Genomic DNA, 20428 nt, shown 5'->3' with positions numbered 1-20428 from the left:
CTACACAGGTCATGAACAAATTTTTTTTAATTTTCATTGTAAGTGGGCTAAAGCAGTTAATTAAAAGTCATCTAACATAAATGTAAATGCTGTAATTTGATTATTTTAATAAACCATGTAAGTTGGATGGATTTGATGCTGGCCGGCGTGACCACAGTGCACACGTCTGCTGTTGCTCACAGTGGTCCGAGGGATCGCTCAGGGAGTTTGAGTGTTCGCTCAGACACATGAAAAATTAGAGGGAACATTGCTGCTGACATAAAGTGTTTTCCAGGTGGTTACATGAAATCGAGCTGTAGCCTTCAGTCTCTGAATAAATGTATGAAAATACAGTGAAAAAACACACTCTTTATTTAAGAGTGTGTTTAGCAAGAATAAAAAGCCTGCAATCAGTATCTCAGACTAATCAACTTGAATGTACATCACACAGAAGCAGTCAGTCATGGACTTGTTGCTCATGATTCAATACCAGTTCACAGCATTTTAACATCTCTGCTTTGTGTTTTTGTATTGACTTAGAATTTCATTTCCTTGCGACTCGAAACCTGGTGATTCATTACTCATGATGGTTTTGGGAGCAGGTGGCTGAAAGTCTTTTAAAGTGGGCTCTGTTTTGGTTTAGTGTTATGGGCAAGAATGCACTTTGCACTGGAAATGTTGAATCATCATCCTGTTCACATTTAAATGCAGTGCTTACAAAGTGTTCTTAAAGAGCAGAACTGCTGAATAAATATGAAAGTTCAGGTAATCACTTGCACTCTGGAGCTTTGTCCATGTAAGCAGATGTCTGCACACCCAATGCAGCGAGCCCCTTGAATGTATAATGATCTGCATAGTGTATTGTAACAATGACTTGGATAATGGCTTTCAATCTGTATTTCATCTGTCTACTGAGTGATTTGTAGCTGCTGTGATAAGCACAACTACTAAACTTAGCACAAAAAGGAAGGAAATTTGTGTTTTATTGACTATTTCTTTGCTGTAACAATCCTTGGCAATAAATGTTGTAGTGCTGGAAAGCCTGTCATTTCCCCTTAAATGGTGTCACATTTGCATTTGTGGGTTGAGCAGCAGAGTTGAGTATGCGAGTTGTGCCCAAGAAAAACTTGCCAAATCTTCTCTTTCGATGCCAAACAGCTTATTCTGCTATTGGCTCTTGTTTGGTGCCATTTACTGGACTGAATGATTAAAGATTGAAAAAAAACAATTGGCAATTTAACAGTTTATTTATTTGATAACCAGAATCATCCACAGCCACAACAGCTGTGTCACAAGTATGCCAATGTGATTGTTCTGGTCACGCTGGCACGAACAGAACAATCCGGCTGATCCCACAAGAGTTCAATGGGGCTGAGGTCAGGACTGCAGGCAGGCCGTTCCATCCTTTCCACTCCCAAATTCTGGAGGTAGTCTCCGATAAACCCTGTTGTGTGTAAGCAAGCGTTTTCATCTTGAAGGACAGAGTTTGGCCCCAGACTGTGGAGATATGGGACTGCCACTCTTTGTGGAATCTCATTCTGATCTCTCTCAGCATTGAGATTGTTTCCAATGATGACAGGCCTCATTTTTCCCATGACTGAGATGCTGCTCCACACCATCATGCTGCCTCCACCAAGCCGTTACCCTAATGGTGCAGCAAACAGCATGGCGTTCTCTGTGCTGTCTCCATACTTGTGTTTAAGCCACTCTTACAAGCCATCTGCTGTAGGCAGAATTTGGACAAATCACTGAACATAATGTTCCTCCACATGTTCAGATTCCAGTGCACATGTTGCTGAAACAAGCGCAATTGGGTCTGACGGTGAACAGGAAGTCATGCCAGGCCTCCTGGTAGCCCTGGCTGTGTGCAGTCTGTTCTGGATTCTCTGGGTAGAGAGCCATATCATCCTGCAAACCTTGATAGTAGATCTGTAGACTACTACCTATACTTCTTAAGTGCAGACAGAGTGAGGAAACTGTTTTCTTATGTTGTCAACTTATTGTACATCCTCCATTATATGGAACTTGGCTTTCAATTTGTAGATGATACTAGCTCTCACTCCAAATAATGCTGCGTGTCTTGGTTTTGCAAGACTCCGGGTGAAGTTGCCCTGTGGGCCATATTAAGATCAGTCAAACGTGGCAGGGTTCATGCTCACAGGTGCTGCTAATCAGGTGCTAATCAGGCACCTAATAGTCAGCACCTGGGATATAGAAAATCAAAACAAGAGTCAATGAGAGAATAATCTGTTAACTAGCCCACAAATGCATTTTTCTTACAAATGTGGCACCAACTAAGGAGAAGAAGCATTGTTACAGAAGTAACACAGAAGTTATCCAAACACAAATTTTCTTACTTTTTGTGCAACGTTTATATAAAATATTCATCAAATAAAGCATCCACTGCAGAAAGGTTGTTTTGGGAAAAAACATACTTTCCTTCGCTTGAGCAGTAAGAAAGATCTAATATTTCTTGGGGGGAAAAAAATCCATAAAATGTCACTTGCTGTAAATTTATGTTATAGGTTTGATGTGTACTAGCAACCTTGTAGTGCTATTTCTATCCCCAAGAGAGTATGAAGTCAATATTATTGTGAATAAAGCCAATATAAGACTACAATTGCTTTGCGATAAAAGACAATTACTGGTGAGTGGAAACTTTAATTATGAAGTAGCAACATAGATGTGGTAGTTTGCCCTGGATTCAGGTGCACACTTGATTACAGCTGACACCGGAGCTTGAAGGAAAACAGTCTGATTTTTCCATTCATGTTTCTCTGATTGCTAAGCTTGGAGAAGGACTGAAGAATCACAACCGAATTCAATCTTTTACATAGAGGAGAACCACATAATTCCCCCATGAGAAAGCACTTTGAGACAGAAACTGCAGTCCAATTGCAGCCTTCTGTCTTTCGTCAATTGAGCCAGTTCTGAAATGTCAGACAGTTTCCTGAAAGTACAAAAAAAAAAAGTTTTTTGCCATTCTTGCTCCCTCTTAGGGGGAAAAATACAGTTTGATGTATGACGCTCATCCGTAAAAGCACAAGATATCCACACAAAGACAAGTGATCAAACCGAGTTACACACATACACAAGGCAGGCAGATATTTTGTAAACAGACAAGATAAGGAGGGCGGAAATCACATGACTGACAGTGAAAAACAGATTTCACTGTCAGCCCTGTGATTTTACTGGAAGGGAAGAGCTGAAAAGATTAAACTGCTGTCATTTAGACTTTTCTATTGTTTAAATGACAGGAAAAAAATATTAGAGATAGAGCTGTTGTACTGTGGCAGCAGCCCAAAGGGATAGATGACCATTGTAAGTCGAGCCTGTCCTCTGCCACTTTCAATGTCTCTCTCTCTCCATCACCTGAGGTCTAATTGAGGCTCATTATGCCTGTCCTGTACTTAAAACAATCAGGACGCTCTCTGCCTTTCACCCGATAAAGGTATTCAACACCAGCTCTCCAGCAAAGTGCAGTTAAGCTCTTAGTTTTGGCTGACAGACATGCTCTACCATCAGATATTTCCAGAGGTATCAGCTAATGAATCGGCAACGCGGAACATACACTACCAGCATTGGCTACTCCTACACTTCCATTTAACCTTCTTCAACAAAACAGTTTATAGCAGATTAGCAACCCAAAAGAAAGAACGAAAAACCCCGTGTAAGGTAAATAACAGACCAAAACAGAGGAGCCCAAACTGCAAAAGCCTGGTTGTGTTTAGATTTTAAGTGTAAGTTATCAGGTTCCTGTCCAAGGAGCTCAGGCAATGCACTGGGACGCACTGTTGGGTCTCCATCCAATAGGCAAATGGAGGGTAGAGGAGGGAACAAACAATTTACCAGAACTTACCAAAAACAAGTACAAGTGAGATTAACAAATGACAGAGGAAAACACACACACTTAATTTTTATTCAACCAGTTTAGGATGACAGGGCACATGACAACATGGCCAATAACTTTACAGCTGTTGAGACAACATCTGAATGTTCACTCTGTAGGTTAAAGCTACAACTGCTTTGCGATAAAAGACTATTACTGGTGAGTGGAAACTTTAGTTATGAAGTAGCAACATAGATGTGGTGCAGCAGTAGATTTTTTTTCCTTTTCTATATATGTGAACAAATCTCAAAAGTACACTTTCTTGACAAAAACTCTCTGAGCTTTATCTTACTACTTTAAATGATTCTTTTCACACTCATCTGGTAGCAGGACAGTGAACACGTACAAGTTAGAGCAAAGCAATACTGACAAGCGGAGCTGGAAGGAAGAAAACAAGGACACCGTCAGGGATCGTCATGGTTACTCTTTATTTTTTTCAGTAAGGTACAGTACTCTAAACTATTCTGCACATGCACAGTATGTAGACATACCTGTATGATATTTTTAATTACTGAAGAAAGAAAAGCCTTTGAAAAACAAACGTTGGCTAGTACCCAACAAAGGTTTGTGGTTTGTAACTTGATGATCTAGGTGTGACAACATAGCAATTCCTATAGGCAACCTGGAGCCAAGTCATGAAGGGCTTTAAATGTAACAGACAATCAATTCCAATTTACAGACACTCTAATGTATGATAGATGACCGTTCTGCAATGTACGACAAAATCACTGTGTAGTGATCATCATCGAGTTACTCTGATTTCTACCTCTATTAAAGAAAGTAGTCTTTTTCCAAACTTCAATGGTGACTTGTAATGATATTCAAATGCTTTGAGTAATCTAACACCGATACGCCATTACAGCTCTCCTATCATGGTTAGTATTTATTAATACGTAAAAACATTACAGCATACTGTGAGCAAACAAAGCATTTTCCCTACTAACGGGGCGGAAAAGCAGTTCAACCAGTATTAATATTTAAGACTAAACCTTTACTTGCATTGTTGCACTGTGATATGAGAGACTGGACCTCAACACATTTGACACAAGCTGTGATAAAATACTGCTGTCTCATCAGATCTCTGTTCCTCAAACTAGGAGAGGGTCCCGTTGGTGGAGAATAGAGCCCCATGGTGGAGCATGGACTACCAACAGAAAACATGGAATGAAACTAAACTGAAGGACACTATTGTGCAGACATACATTTCAGAGCCTTTTTTATTTATTTTTAATAATAGACTAAAACAAATTGTGTTGAGGGTATTACCTTTTAGCGTGCTTCAAAATGACGCACAACAGACAAAGTTTGAGAACTTGAAGTTCTCATGTGATTGAGGAACTTTATGTAAGCAAATACTATGAAGACATGAGATAGGAAGAAGGACTTTTTTCCAGGATAAAACATCAGAAATATATGGAAGAGGATTAGAGCCACTGAAGAAAAAAGTGGGCATGTCTTTTTTTTCTTCTTTTCCAGAATGCCGAGACAAAAGTCAGAATGCTGAGACATGCCCACTCCCCTGTCCCTGAAATAGTTTGACAGAATCTTTGGCCTTAAATAAAAAAAATAAAAAATAGGCAGAACCTTTCCTCCATTTCTATTTCTCAAAGGCATGTCCACCTGTGTGTTTAGAGTTGCCTTCAGCTATGGCCCTGGACCTCCAACACTTACTGCCAATAAGGTTCATCGCAGTAACATCCAGATAACGAAGCAGGGAAAAAGCTCTAATTATTCCAGCCTGGGAGCATTCGTCTATATTCCAAGATGGTTACCTCCAGTGCTAACATTGTGCTGTTGAAATAATCTATACTGTGAATTATAATATAAATGATGTTTCTTGCTAATGAGCTCTGCTTTCCAGACGCTTGCTTCCATTGTCCTGACAGGAGATGATTCTGCGACTGGGGAATTTAGATTTTATGTTTTACTATGTTTCATTTATAGAAGACAAATGGCTTTAATGATCAACACTCTCCCCTCTGGATTAGTGTTCTGTTTTTCAGAACCTTTCTTCTGCCCTTATTATTTGCTCGCACATATCGTGTGGATATTGTTGCCTTCTCCTGAAGGGATGGATTGTCAAATGTCACCACTTAACCTCGTGCTGCAAAAGGCTGGTTACAAGAAAGCATTAAGCCTTACACAACCAAACATGATTGCCTCAAAGAAAACAAACAAACAAACAAAGAAAACAACGCTTGTAGCTCAGCCCCAATACACAATACATGCTCTAAAGGAAGTAAAACTCAGATAACACAAAGCCTGTTTATATTGTGTAGATTCTCTTTCCCTGTAGCCTACTTGTTGTGTTAGATACAAATAATACACAGTGTTGTCTGAAGATGAGAAGTGCCCGTTGTTCAGCAAATCAATATGGAAATCCTTATGATTTTATTAAGACTTGTAGCTACCAATGAGGGAGAATCCTTCGAGGCGACTTTTAAATAATGCTGAATAAAGGAGCTGAGAGTTAAGGGGAAGGATTTAATAGTAAGAAAGAGACTGAGGTGGAAACAAAAATAATTGAAAAGAATGATAAGATCAAAATAGAAAGAGAGAATGAGGGCTAAGAGCAAGAGGAGGGGAAGACTTGGAGAGCCAGAGAGAGTGTGAAACAGCATGATGAAAGCTAAGCTGTGCCCTACCCCGGAGGCAACTGTGCTACAAACACACACACTTGCAGTATAGACCCGGTGTGCAGACAACATATGAGGCCATCTGCCAAACACTATTAGGGCTTCGAAAACACGACTGGGGGAGGACACCTGTGAGAAAGAAAGATTTGACACAAGAGATGGAGGAGAGGACACTCATGGGTTCAATTGCAGATTTTTCACATCTCCATCAGAAACCTTTTCTGTGTCTTTATGGGCCGATGCACCTGGATAGCGGCACCTTTTAGACAGCACTTAAAGAGGGCTGCTTTGGTCATTGATTTATCTGGGCTTTACAGCCGCAGTCCATAGCTCTGTAGGGAAACACACAGGCGCTACCTCCAATATCAGCCACAAATCTGTAATCGTTTGCTTTTGCTCTGCAGTCACATTTGAGCGACTGCTAAGCCAAGTCGCCAAGTCGCTTCTGTGCCCCTCAGACAGTACATTGTATGCTGATGATCCAAAAATACTGCATTATTGACTGAACGTTTTCATGTTTAATCTATTGTCCACTTAAATTAGAGCTTCTGAATATAGAACCTGTATTAAAATGGGCAGAATTCCTAAACGCTTTGCACTGGACTTCAAGCCTGGATGTCTGCGCTTCAATCACATTTTAATTTTTTGATATCAAATCCATTGTCCAAATACTTACAGGCCTAAATGTAAGATACTGTAAAGCCTTTGTATGTTGAGCAATGTGTTAGCAACTCTTTAACAGTAACATATCAGCACATAGACACTGTGACAACATGTTAACATCACTTAACAACTGGAACTCACATCTGTGCCCATCTCTCATCTACAGTACTATAGATTAAGAAGCTAATCATGTTTTTCACCCTTTTGCTTTAAAGTGTTCATGACATCCTATTCTATAACCTGTCTACAGGCACTAGTGTTTTTTAATATTATTAATGTACAAATTTTAGTGCTCCTTTAAGTGAATAGTGCCTTTGAGCCACAGTCTATTAACTCCAGCCACCTTATTTCAACAGCTCTGGGCCAACAATACCTCATGATGTGACAGGAATAGACGGCAACAGTCAAATTCATTCACTTCTTTTTCTTTCCATCTCCAGACACAGGTTTAATGGCCGCTGATGTCTGGGTCACATAATTAGCTGAATAGCTAAAGAGCACAGAGCTCTGAGCTACTGGATGTTGGGGTGGGGAGATGGGGGTGTCAATGAAATATGCATTTGGAAGTCATAAAAGCAAGTTCTTTTCTATTTCTGCGGCAACAAAGAGCCTGAGCAGCATGACCGGTCAAAAAAGCAGAAAGATTACGACGTTGGATCTGACCGATTTCTCTGACTGCCAAACCCTGAGCTGGACTGCAAAAGCTCAAAATTGTAGTCTTTAGCAGTAAGGTCCCAGTAAACACCATGTCATTTCCAAATTGCAGTGCTCATGGAAATTATAAAGATCCTTTATTTGCATTTTTAAAAAGTACCCTTTCTCGTCTATTAGATTTGGTTTTAATAATCTGGTATTCCTGTGCAATGAAGCACCAAATAATATTAACCTTCAGCTTTAGTCTGTCTTAAATCTTAAACATTTTTGTCAAGACCAGCAATTAACAGAACACAAATCCATAATACAGCGCCTGCTGATGAATTATAAGTGTGGCAACAGCTATGGAGAGCCAAAAACAACAAAAAACTGAAAATGAGCACGTTCCATCTGGGAAAGCTGTCGCCTGTCAATATAGAGCAGAGGGAGAGCACTGAAACCTACAGGGAGTGCAGAATTATTAGGCAAGTTGTATTTTTGAGGAATAATTTTATTATTGAACAACAACCATGTTCTCAATGAACCCAAAAAACTCATTGATATCAAAGCTGAATGTTTTTGGAAGTAGTTTGTAGTTTGTTTTTAGTTTTAGCTATTTTAGGGGGATATCTGTGTGTGCAGGTGACTATTACTGTGCATAATTATTAGGCAACTTAACAAAAAACAAATATATACCCATTTCAATTATTTATTTTTACCAGTGACACCAATATAACATCTCCACATTCACAAATATACATTCCTGACATTCAAAAACAAAACAAAAACAAATCAGCGACCAATATAGCCACCTTTCTTTGCAAGGACACTCAAAAGCCTGCCATCCATGGATTCTGTCAGTGTTTTGATCTGTTCACCATCAACATTGCGTGCAGCAGCAACCACAGCCTCCCAGACACTGTTCAGAGAGGTGTACTGTTTTCCCTCACATTTGTAAATCTCACATTTGATGATGGACCACAGGTTCTCAATGGGGTTCAGATCAGGTGAACAAGGTGGCCATGTCATTAGTTTTTCTTCTTTTATACCCTTTCTTGCCAGCCACGCTGTGGAGTACTTGGACGCGTGTGATGGAGCATTGTCCTGCATGAAAATCATGTTTTTCTTGAAGGATGCAGACTTCTTCCTGTACCACTGCTTGAAGAAGGTGTCTTCCAGAAACTGGCAGTAGGACTGGGAGTTGAGCTTGACTCCATCCTCAACCCGAAAAGGCCCCACAAGCTCATCTTTGATGATACCAGCCCAAACCAGTACTCCACCTCCACCTTGCTGGCGTCTGAGTCGGACTGGAGCTCTCTGCCCTTTACCAATCCAGCCACGGGCCCATCCATCTGGCCCATCAAGACTCACTCTCATTTCATCAGTCCATAAAACCTTAGAAAAATCAGTCTTCAGATATTTCTTGGCCCAGTCTTGACGTTTCAGCTTGTGTGTCTTGTTCAGTGGTGGTTGTCTTTCAGCCTTTCTTACCTTGGCCATGTCTCTGAGTATTGCACACCTTGTGCTTTTGGGCACTCCAGTGATGTTGCAGCTCTGAAATATGGCCAAACTGGTGGCAAGTGGCATCTTGGCAGCTGCACACTTGACTTTTCTCAGTTCATGGGCAGTTATTTTGCGCCTTGGTTTTTCCACACGCTTCTTGCGACCCTGTTGACTATTTTGAATGAAACGCTTGATTGTTCGATGATCACGCTTCAGAAGCTTTGCAATTTTGAGACTGCTGCATCCCTCTGCAAGATATCTCACTATTTTTGACTTTTCTGAGCCTGTCAAGTCCTTCTTTTGACCCATTTTGCCAAAGGAAAGGACGTTGCCTAATAATTATGCACACCTGATATAGGGTGTTGATGTCATTAGACCACACCCCTTCTCATTACAGAGATGCACATCACCTAATATGCTTAATTGGTAGTAGGCTTTCAAGCCTATACAGCTTGGAGTAAAACAACATGCATGAAGAGGATGATGTGGACAAAATACTCATTTGCCTAATAATTCTGCACTCCCTGTATAAGTACATTTAAATACAGCAAATGATTTAGTTTACTTTTATAAGTGGACAGATAACCGGTGAATAGGTAAAAAATGGTGCAACTTAACTGGTTTGGTGTTTGTCCGTCAGATACACAACAAAGCACATTTTTTTGTAGAACATGCAAGCAGGCCGTTGTTATTGCCATATTTGTCGGACTAAGGTGCTCATAAATCTGGGAGTAATCTGGGTCCTAAACTCCGTCCTTTAAGGTCCCGAAGTCAAACGAACATCACTGAGAGTTATAAACTGTCTAAATTCTTTCATCTTTAATAAAACGATCAGCATTGCTGCTTTACCAGGTGTAACTATGACGTTTAACATCCAGGCATCCACGAAAACACAATTCATTACATTTAACGGAGTTAGAAGTTAGCAGGAAGTTAGCTCACTAGTTTCACTAGTTACCTAAGCATGATATAGCATGTTCTGACTGAGAGATTTCTGGAAAAAAAAAATCAAACGTACAGCTCTGCTATCACTTCCAACATAAATGAAGACAGGAAGCTACACCACAGTGACGTTTGTAGGGTTACTGAAGTTGGGCTAGCTGGTATATAATGATGTGCTACGTGATTGCTAGCGACACAGCTATGTTAGCATAACATAAACTGTGAAGCTGGAGGATGAACGCTAACACTTTCCCCCTCGATAAAAGTTAACGTGAGGGTTCCTGATGGTTAGTGACAAATGCAGTCGCATGGCAGGATGCTGTAAACGGACCAAACTTCAGTCAGGAGAACAACTGAGATAATCCATCCACAATATGAGGTTAGTCATTAATATACTGCAACAACATGGGAATAGAGCAGCTGTGATAAAATACAGCATTAATGAATCAATGGTACAGAAGTGCAGGAAGAAATAAGAATGAGTTGAATGAAGTTTGATTTATCTGAGTGTTTTGTTGCCTTATAATCCCGTGCACCTTATGGTCCAAAAAATACATATTTGACTTTTTTATTTGGCACACTGCAGTTTAATGTAGCAAAGCACCTCTTTTTAACTTCAGTGGATATTATACATGGTTATGCTCAGGATATGTCAGCCCATTTCTACTAGAGATGCCCTTTGGTTAAACTTTCAGCAAGGAATTTGCATTTGCACTGTTAAATGTTTATATAGCTTTAATGCACATAAAAAAAACAGCTGCTTGTTTTAAGTGAAAATAAATGGATGGGGTTTTTTTTTGCGCTAGTAATGTTGTGGAGTTGTATTTTGTCTCGCAGAAATTATATCGTTATCACAAATTTTCAAATATATATCGTGATAAATATTTTTGGCCATATCGCCCTGCCCTAATAACTGTCATAACTTAGAAGTAGGTTTGCAGGAGACTCTCCACATGCTTAGCTGTAAAAGTAAGATGACAAGAGGCCAATGGCCCAGTGGGTGCCGAGTGGGGGTCTCAGTGCTTGTAATATGTTTTCTATGTTTTGCAGAGGAATTTGGTGTAGCTTGGGTGAGGGGAGATGGACTTTTATGACCGACAAGAAGTCACACATCCACACGCACGCACACTCACTCACATACACACACAGGTACGCACAAACACAGAATTTACAACACACTATGTGGGTTTTACGATGGGGTCACTTCTATAAAACTGGTTGTAACAAACAAAGAAGTGAAGATCTGCAGAGGGACACCGGCCCCGTACATCTCCCCTTTAGAAGGTGCATGTGCAACTGAAGATGAATAAAGGTTTTGTGAAATGACTACTGAGTCCGGTGTAGTCTCTGGAGGCCTGAGGAATAAAAAAGAACCGGGGTGAAACTGCTTTACGTAACATTTTCAACAAATATATATTTAAACTACAAAATAAGAAACTTTTATTTTCTTACAAGTGGTTGCTTGAGTTTTGAGACCACCAGAAAACTTCTTACCCAGCAAACAATCCAAACTGATTATATAACCGGAAACAATCATTTACAATCAGTGATCCTTCGCAGCCACGGACTGAGCGCAGATGTCAATTTGAAGCAAATCAAAATAACTTCAAAACTGATGCAGGAGAAACACTGTCAGAAAAAAAGTCAGGCGGTTGAAATAACGCCATGTAATCTGGGTGGTAACAGGCTGCTGACTGTCTACATACAAAATGAACAATGACAAGAAGATGGATGCTGAAACATCCCTTTGGACTTGAATTCATGGCAGCAAAATGCAGGCCAAATGGCTGCCTCTAGCCGGGATTTAAAAGAGGAAAAAAGAAAAAGCTCCAGCTTCGCAGCCGCAATTGTTTTGCAGAGTGTGATTAGACTTTCTCCTTGGAATCACAAGGCAATCAGGAAAAGGGGAGTGTACTGTGCCGTAGCCCATACAGCTGCTACTTTCTTGCTCATTTGGGAGTGTTCGGCATTCTCTCTGAATGGTAATTATGAAAGGAACAAAAAGGGGCCTTTACAGACAAAGGCGGGTTTGGAGTGAATGGGCCCTGCTCCCATACGCCACGAGTGTTCTGACTCCAAGTGCTGTTTCATGGGAGACGATACGAGGCAATTATGCAGGAGAACTTGCAGGGGGTGAGAAAGGAAGAGGAGCACGGAGAGGGAGATACGCTGGGCCTGGCATAGAGAGCGGGACCAGATAGCACCATCTGCATTCTGCACATGCACTGTCCGTCTGGCTCGCTGTTGCTTTCAATAAAAGCTGGAGCTCAGGCAGACAGGCAACAGAAAAAGTATTCAAATATACAGTACAGAGGAGGACTCACTGGGCCGCACATACACCACACACCAATCCTGCACTCTACTGCAAGACTGGGCTTCATGGGATTTAATGGCACTGATTTAACTATGTTAACCAAAGCTGCCACAGTGAAAGGATATAATATCATAAGTGGTATTATACTGTAGGTCCCATGCTGGCAAACGCATACAATGGCACCTGCGTTTCTCAACACACCAACAAATCTCCATTTCCTGCAAATAAAATCTTTAGCAAAAACTAAGATAAGATGTATTTGCTTAAAATGGAAATATGTGATTAAAAGTGCAAATGTTTTGCAGCGCTGCTGTCACAGAACTGAAAACAAACACTAACTGTATGTAACAGCTGAGTCTAATAAGCTATGAATATGAAAACGAGTTCTTTCTTCTTGCTGCATTAACATAACCATATCAAAGCAAAAGGGCTTGAAATTGTTTTCATCTGAATTTCTAGATCACTGATATGCACTTTAATTTTTTTTTTTCACCTTTCCTGCGTGGGAGGGCCGTTTTTGTTTTTGCTCTCAGTGGGGGGTTGAGAAACAGAGATTGACTTCTTATTTAAAATGAATCAAATCAAGAAAAGAAAGAAGAGACTGATCACGTTACCTCTCTTATCTTGTCTCGTTTCTCTTTGACGTCGGGTTCTGGAGGCTCGCCGTCGCTCACGCCCACCACCTTAGGCATGGGTACCGGCGGCAACGGTTTGGGACCTACGTCCTTCTTTTTCAGGTCCTCCATCACTTTGTTCTTCTCCGTCTGAATCTCGGCCTTGAGCTCCTCACGTGACTTTCGCAGCTTCTCCTTTGCCTCCTGCAGTGCTCGCTCGTGGTCTGCACGGATCTTATCCCGCAGGCTCTCCTCCTCTTCCCTACAGGAGGAAGGAATAAGATAAGCTTTACTTCTTTATGCTCTGCTTTGATTTCCAATAGACCTCACAAGTCGGTTGCTCATCCCCACAGTGAAATTAGAAGGGTTACTGTAACCATAGCTAACACGCACACAAAAACATTTGGGGAAGAAAGGTGTACCGAGAGACTTGTGCTTGAAATTAATTAAAGATGGGCATTACAAACAAACTCTGACCCTCTAGGAAGTTAATATTTCATTATTTTTGGAAAATAAAACTAAAATATTTACTGTTTACCTTTTTTACATTAATATTTAATAAACTATTGAATTTCTTTAGGTCAGCAGGTTGAGGATCACTGCAACAAACATCTGCAGGAAACCATTTTACTCAGATGATAATGAAAACACAAATAAACATTTTCCCAGGAGAAACCTAACCCCAACCCCATTAATCTGCAGTTACATCAGCTCCAGGAAATGGGACAGGTGTGGAGGAACACAATGAGGAGACCAGCAATGGCAGAATGACAAACATCATCTGTGGTTCCACATGACTGTACAAACCCTAGGGGTGTTGACAAGGCTCTACCCCGCGAGGATGTGCTTCAGTAATGAAAAACAAACATAGTGGGGAGCTGAAGCAAAGGTGACAGGAGGCCGACGACACTTTGCTGTTCTTCTGTGGTCACTGAAGTAAGGAGAAACTGAAACAATCTCTTTGAATCTCTCCCTGCCCTCATCCGGATTTGCACAAATATAATTTCAGCCGCATGTCCGCTGATACGCAGCAGAGGTTAGCTCTTTGAGCTGCTGACAAATGAAGACAAAATGAATGACCAGTTCAGCTGGAAATAACTAACCACCATTACATTTATGAATACAAAAGTACATTTCTTACATTTGAAATAACAAATTTCATTACAGTAAATTCTAGCTTAAAAACAGCTTTTTCCCTTTATATGCTACATTATTTGATTTTTGTTTTACCAAATTACATGCTACTTATCAAATATGAAAGAGATCTGACCCATCTTTAAATCAAAACTAAAAAAATATATATATATATCTGCACATAGGACACACACTACAGACTCACTGCCTTGACACTTGTCTCTAATATTTTCATTACTCCTTGATGCACTGCTTTAGTTGTCAGTGTCCTAAATGCTTTAAAAAAAAAAAAAAAAAAAAAAACCACAATAAATGAGGAATCTTCAAGCAACTTGCTTGCACTTCATCTGACTGCAAACACATGCGACTGTTTATTAATGACCTACAGTGTGACAAACACAGGAAATGTGGGAGGAACTGATAACCTGCTGAGCTCCGTGTGGACTCAGCTGCAAGTCTCCCCGGAGTTACAGTTCAACATCTCTAAGAAGATGAGAAAAACAACTCACTGGGTGTGTGTGTGCGTGCCCATGTGTGTGTTTCCCTATCATTGAAACATGCATATTAAAAAAAATAAACCTTGAGCCTTCAACACTACACTATGTATTAGTTTCATTTCAAATAAAATCAATAATCCTGTAAAGTGCTGCAGCTATTCTACAATGACAACGTTACTTTACTTAAAAGCCTGGTGAACAGCGTTTAGCACAGAGGATGCCAAAGAATTTTCTTAAGTGTTTGTAGAATGATTTTTAGTGTTTTCTATATCAGCAGTTAGGCCATGAATACAAATAGGACACGAACAAGAGAAAAATAAAAACCTAAATGTTCTATATGCGGTTTTGTTGTTTGTAGACCTGCGTGTGCTCATTAATTTACTTATTTATTAACTTGTAATGTTTCAGCGTCCAGTTCTTAGCCTGTGTGGTTTCTTATTCGTTATCAATATCCGGTCATGACTTGGGTATTTTTCCCTCTGTTCAGGTGTTTTTCATGCATGCTTACATGCTGGCGTGTACATCCATTCTCAGCCTGAGACTAAAATTACTGCTAATCAGGAAAAGAAAGAAATGGTTAGCAGAGTGAGGTGTGAGACAGCCTGCATTAGAGCAGATGTCTTTATTGTACACCTGGTTGATAAAAGGTGATGATATAACGTGAGCTAACTTCACAAAGAGAGGAAGCCTGTCCAGACCCACAAGAGCAATGTAAGGAAAGAGAATAATGTTTAGGTTTTGCTCCTGTATGAGAGCCGCCATACTGCATGAAGCCAGACTTCTGCTCCTTGTTTTGCATCCATACCAAAGATTTTAAAAGAACAGAAAAAAAGAAAAGAAAAAAAAACTACTGACAAGTGGTAGGGTTGCTTCATGGATGAGCTTAGGTTATTTCTAAGCATTAATCTCACACAGACACACAAATGTCACATTAGTCTGCTAAGGAGGCAAATGTCAGCAGTGCTAGCACCAGCAGCCTTTTTTCCTCCACCTGTGCAGAATGCAATGCCTAATGAGAAGTGCAGACAATGGCTGACCGTTTTAATTGTTTTCAGCGTTAGGTTTCACTCCACTACAAAGGGATCCCCGTCTTCCCTGTTTCTGGGGCTAAGCTAAAGGACCAAAACAGCACAAACATGAACAAGAGCAGCGCATACACAGGTTGTTAAACTAGATGTTAAACAAATTTTTGACTCTGCTACTCGCTGCAAATAAACTGCTACTTCAAAGACTGAGTGTCAAATATGGATGAACCTATGTGCACATACGAGTTGCATGCCTCACTGCACGCAAGAGAATAGACTGCCTACATCTATGGACACAAAAAAAAAAAATTGAGCCAAAGCTGAAAGATCAGATGGACCTGGAATGAAGGCAGTAAAAAGCTGCCAAAAAACAGAACAAATGTATTAACCCTGTGATGGACTGCTGACCTGTCCAGGGAATCTTAATTGGACAAACAGTTAAGAAAATAGGCAGGTGAAAAATTACATAGGAAAAAGAACAGGGCTATAAGACAAGGCTGGATAGGGGCTGTGTTTGATCACCGCCCATTTTTCCCGTTACACTACTTAACCTGTTTATGTTTGACTGGAAGTGCAACCTTTCCGAAGCTGCACAACAGACTGGTTAAACCCTGGCCAGTTCAGTATATCCCACTGTGTGGGTAGGAGGGAAAAAAGGTGCAAAAGACATGTAGAACAATAACAAGCAAACAAAGTGTGAAGGAAAGCAACGAGATAAGAGTGTGTGACAGAAAATAAAATGTGTTATACTAATTATCCTTCAAACGGCACAGTGTGCATCCATTTTCTAAGTCTGTCATGATGCTGGATGTGTGGCCAGCAGAGACCAAAATAAACAGCTCCAAGTTATGCAACATCGCCCTGGAAACAACTCATAAATATTCATTATTGCAACTCAGCGTGTCTTGACTTTAATTGATAGAAAACACATTTCGAAACAACATGGCATTTACTGTGAATGCAGGTGAATGTTCACATCGTTAGGGATGCTTCAAATGTGCTGCTTTTGCTTTGTAGGGATTTCATGTATGTATTGTTCTTGTACAGACTATAATCCTGCCTGCGTGTCACTATATTATCTGTGATTTGTGTGGGTGTATGCGTGCACATCTGCTTCCTCTATTTTGGGCTCTTTGATTAGGTCTCAGTGTTACAGAGCCTGCACTCTTGGATTTGGATTTTGAGTGCACATACAGCCAAATGGATGACAGTATAGTCAATAGTACAGGGTTTTCCTGCACACAAAGAAAAGTTTGCCTCTCTCTCAGGATTGTGGTAGCATTTTTTATATGGGTTTTCATTTTTCAAGTTTTTGTATCAAATGGCCAGAAATTCTCCAAATAATAAGGAAAAGTGCTTCGGTGGCTCCTTTATTGCCTTCTATAGCTGAAGATACAGTGTGCCATCCGTTATGAAAAGAGTCAAGATAATGCCATTCCTCAATTCACAGCAAAGCACTATCCGAACATTCATGAAAACCATCAACATAACTGACAAAGTAGTCGAGGACATGCAAATGCTACTTGCACTTGCATTTTCCACTTCATGCAATATATTACACATCTACTACTACTACTGTAAACCCATTAAACACACAGGATAACTATGAAAATCATGCTAATAAAGAAATTGCCGCAGACTGTGTGATCTGATACCAGAAACAGGTGAAAACTTATTCAGTCCATACATATTGCTGAGAAAAAGAGTTCAGTTCAGCCCTGTTTCATCACCAGTATCATCGAGGAGCAGAATTATGTAGATCTCAGCTCTAAACACTCAAAATGAGAACAGACCTAATATGTTTCTCCTTTAAAATTCCAACTTTTGCAATGAGATGTTTTTTGTTTTGTTTTTTTTTGTTTGTTTTTTTTAAACGAGTTGTTCTGTTCTGCATAAAACAAGGTCAAATAAAGCTAAGGTGAAGTAAGTTTCACATTTTGTACTCCGTCTTCTAGACATTGTAGTTTCAACAAGCTTAAGCATGGCGTTAAGGAGTTTTCTCTAAGTACAGTTGGATTCTCTGTGAATCAGATTTGTCATTTCCTAAGTCCTCATAATTTTTCCTTTTCCTTGATCTCATGATGTTTTCCATCAAAGTCAAAGAAAAGTTTTTAGGGTAAAGAATCATTTTGGGACTTCTCAAACGTACCAACTGCACGCAATTTGAGGGAGGAAAATCTTGTACGTAAGACTGTTAAGATGTATTTGTCCAATAAGACAAAAATAAGACTATAAGACAAAAGACAAAAATAAATGTGTTCATTAGCATGTTCTACGACCACGCATATGTAAAATTGCATAGCATTATGATTTCAGTGCAGCATGATCAGTCTCTGACTACTCCAACCACAGCACTACATGCTAACTCGTGTTATCGACATAGTTAGCCCAGAAAAAATACCTACACATACCTACTTCTTCACTATAACTAGTAGGTAAGAAATTACCTCACAGAAGAATCTGTTGTGAACTTCAGATGTACACATGGATCAGAGGCCGAGGGCTCAGTGTGAACCTGGGGCAGGACAAACATCATCTTTGCCATTACCCATACATTTTTTATTTAGCATTCTTTGATGAGACATCTCCCTCCTATAAGTCTCTGTTTAAACTGGCACCACATCTGTTGGAGTAAGATTCTGCTCCATGCGTTTGCAAACACAGAAAGTCAGAATGCTGTCCCCTGAGGCACAAACACCAAAAATTACAGACCAGTGCACACCACCACTTCTGCTGAATTCCTCCAACACAGACATAAGCCTCCTGCAAACTCTTTTCCTTCCCTGTGCATACCCCCCCTCCTCCTCCAAATTTCCTCTCACGCCACTCTTTCCTCTTCCTGAGCCATTATCAAGACTCACTCTAGCATCACCGGTGAATCCCTTTGAGTCTCATATAATGTCAAACATGCAATTAAGATCAAATCAACAACTGCCTGACTCAATAACCTCAATTACCTTGAGAAAGACAAGCACGGACTGAAGATACTGTGTACCCAAGTGACTGTGCTGTGCCTCGCCTATAGTTTTACTCATCTGCTCATGTTTCTCACCCCAACGCCTTAAAATATGAATGAATGAAGGCAGGCCCCACCTCCCTGATCAGCTGTTGCGCTCATGTCAGCCTAATCACTTCCATATATCATCAACCTTCCTTGCTGTCACTGAAAGTTAATCTTCAGTGGCTTCATGAAATCTGCTGCTCAGCATCCTTTTCCATGGCAACTGAAGAGAAGCAGCAGTTGTCCAACTGCCTGGTGGGGTATCTAGGACAAGTTTTTTTTATTTTCTTTTTAAACTGAGGAAAGACAAGGTTCTGGGGAAAGCAGTACAGGCTACAAGCCATGTTTCCATAGTAACACACACACACACACACACCACAGACAGCAAGTCAACACTTAATTACTTAATTGACTCATTTATTCATGGGACTAAGACTGCTGGGCTATTAGTGACTGCACAGTGTCTGTGCAGCTGCAGGGGGAGAAATAAATATGAAGACTGCTTTTAATTTGACAACTAAGAGTTGCAGGGGTTTATAATCAAGTCAGATTTTACCTTATCAGAGCAATAGATTATGTATTGATACGTCTGGGCAATAAAACAATAAAAATAATTATAATGAAATCTCTTTTCCTGATTAGGAAAACCAAAAAACAATCATTTTTATCATCTGAAGTTATGCCACCTTTGTAAAATGCAAAGCACACACACAACACTAGACTTTACAGTCCCAGATACTTTTCCCCTCTCACACCTAGCCGTGTATATTGATAATGTGAATTAGTTAAATCACATGTATTCAAGTAATTAACCCCCCCCCAAAAAAGCAGCAACTGCAAAATATGCAAACAGTATGTGTGCCACTTGCTGAAAAACAAGAACGCTACAAGCAAAACTGAAATCCTCTTAGCTGGCTACAGTGACAGAGATTAATTTAATGGTGTTGAATGAATCTCTGTCACTGGAGCCAGAGAGTGACATTGTGAAGGAGGTCAAACTGTCTATGAGAAGACAGTTTGACCTCTTTCACAGAGCGTGACCTGCTCTATGTCAGCTCGTGTTCATCCTACAGTTCATCCCTTTCATGTGAGACTGCAGCACAGATAACTCTTCAGTAATTACTGTGCAGAAACTGAAGGCTTCTGTGTGTGTGTGGCTTTAGTGCCACACACATCAATGATAAAAATATTGCACTGCATTAGATATCAAATAAAGCACACAGGAAGTTCAACTGCCTGGAAAGCCTAGTTCTGTATTGCTAGAGAAAAAACAACTAAAGAAAGCACTGAGTGTGCACAACTGCACTATCACACAACTCCACTAACAATACATGATTCCACTTAGGGCTCCCTGACTTTACTATATGGTCGATGGAAATCTGACATAGTTTACCTGTGTTAATCAGAGAACCAAATGAGTCTTTTTTATTACAATAAAAAAGTTAAATGAGACTGTACAGTATTGTGCAAAGTATTGTGAGTTTTTAGAATTTTAACATTCTTGAAATTCAACATTTGGTACGATCACCTTTATTCCTTGTTGTGAAACCTTGCCTGATTTCTTTTAGGCAAGGTCTTTGTGTAGGTTCTCAGTCATC

The 20428-nt window shown here is 40.1% G+C and overlaps 1 protein-coding gene and 1 long non-coding RNA gene across 3 annotated transcripts in view; both read right to left on the bottom strand.

Moving 5' to 3' along the window:
- man1a2 (mannosidase, alpha, class 1A, member 2) overlaps window positions 1-20428 on the bottom strand; it is a 141640-nt gene that overhangs the window by 100464 nt on the left and 20748 nt on the right. For both annotated transcript variants that reach the window (XM_040034718.1, XM_040034719.1), the window contains exon 3: window positions 13174-13435. In XM_040034718.1, the coding sequence (XP_039890652.1) occupies window positions 13174-13435 (262 nt within the window). The remainder of the gene's footprint in view (window positions 1-13173; window positions 13436-20428) is intronic.
- LOC120735380 lies at window positions 283-8306 on the bottom strand. Its single transcript, XR_005696235.1, has 2 exons — window positions 8262-8306; window positions 283-4479 (listed from the first exon to the last, which is right to left on the bottom strand). It is a non-coding gene; the product is annotated as an uncharacterized LOC120735380 (long non-coding RNA).

Source organism: Simochromis diagramma, unplaced genomic scaffold (genome assembly GCF_900408965.1).
Source record: "Simochromis diagramma unplaced genomic scaffold, fSimDia1.1 OVJJ01000091.1, whole genome shotgun sequence".
NCBI lineage: Eukaryota > Metazoa > Chordata > Actinopteri > Cichliformes > Cichlidae > Simochromis > Simochromis diagramma.
The sequence above is the reverse complement of the archived record's forward strand: the minus strand, read 5'-3'. Positions and strand labels throughout refer to the sequence as shown.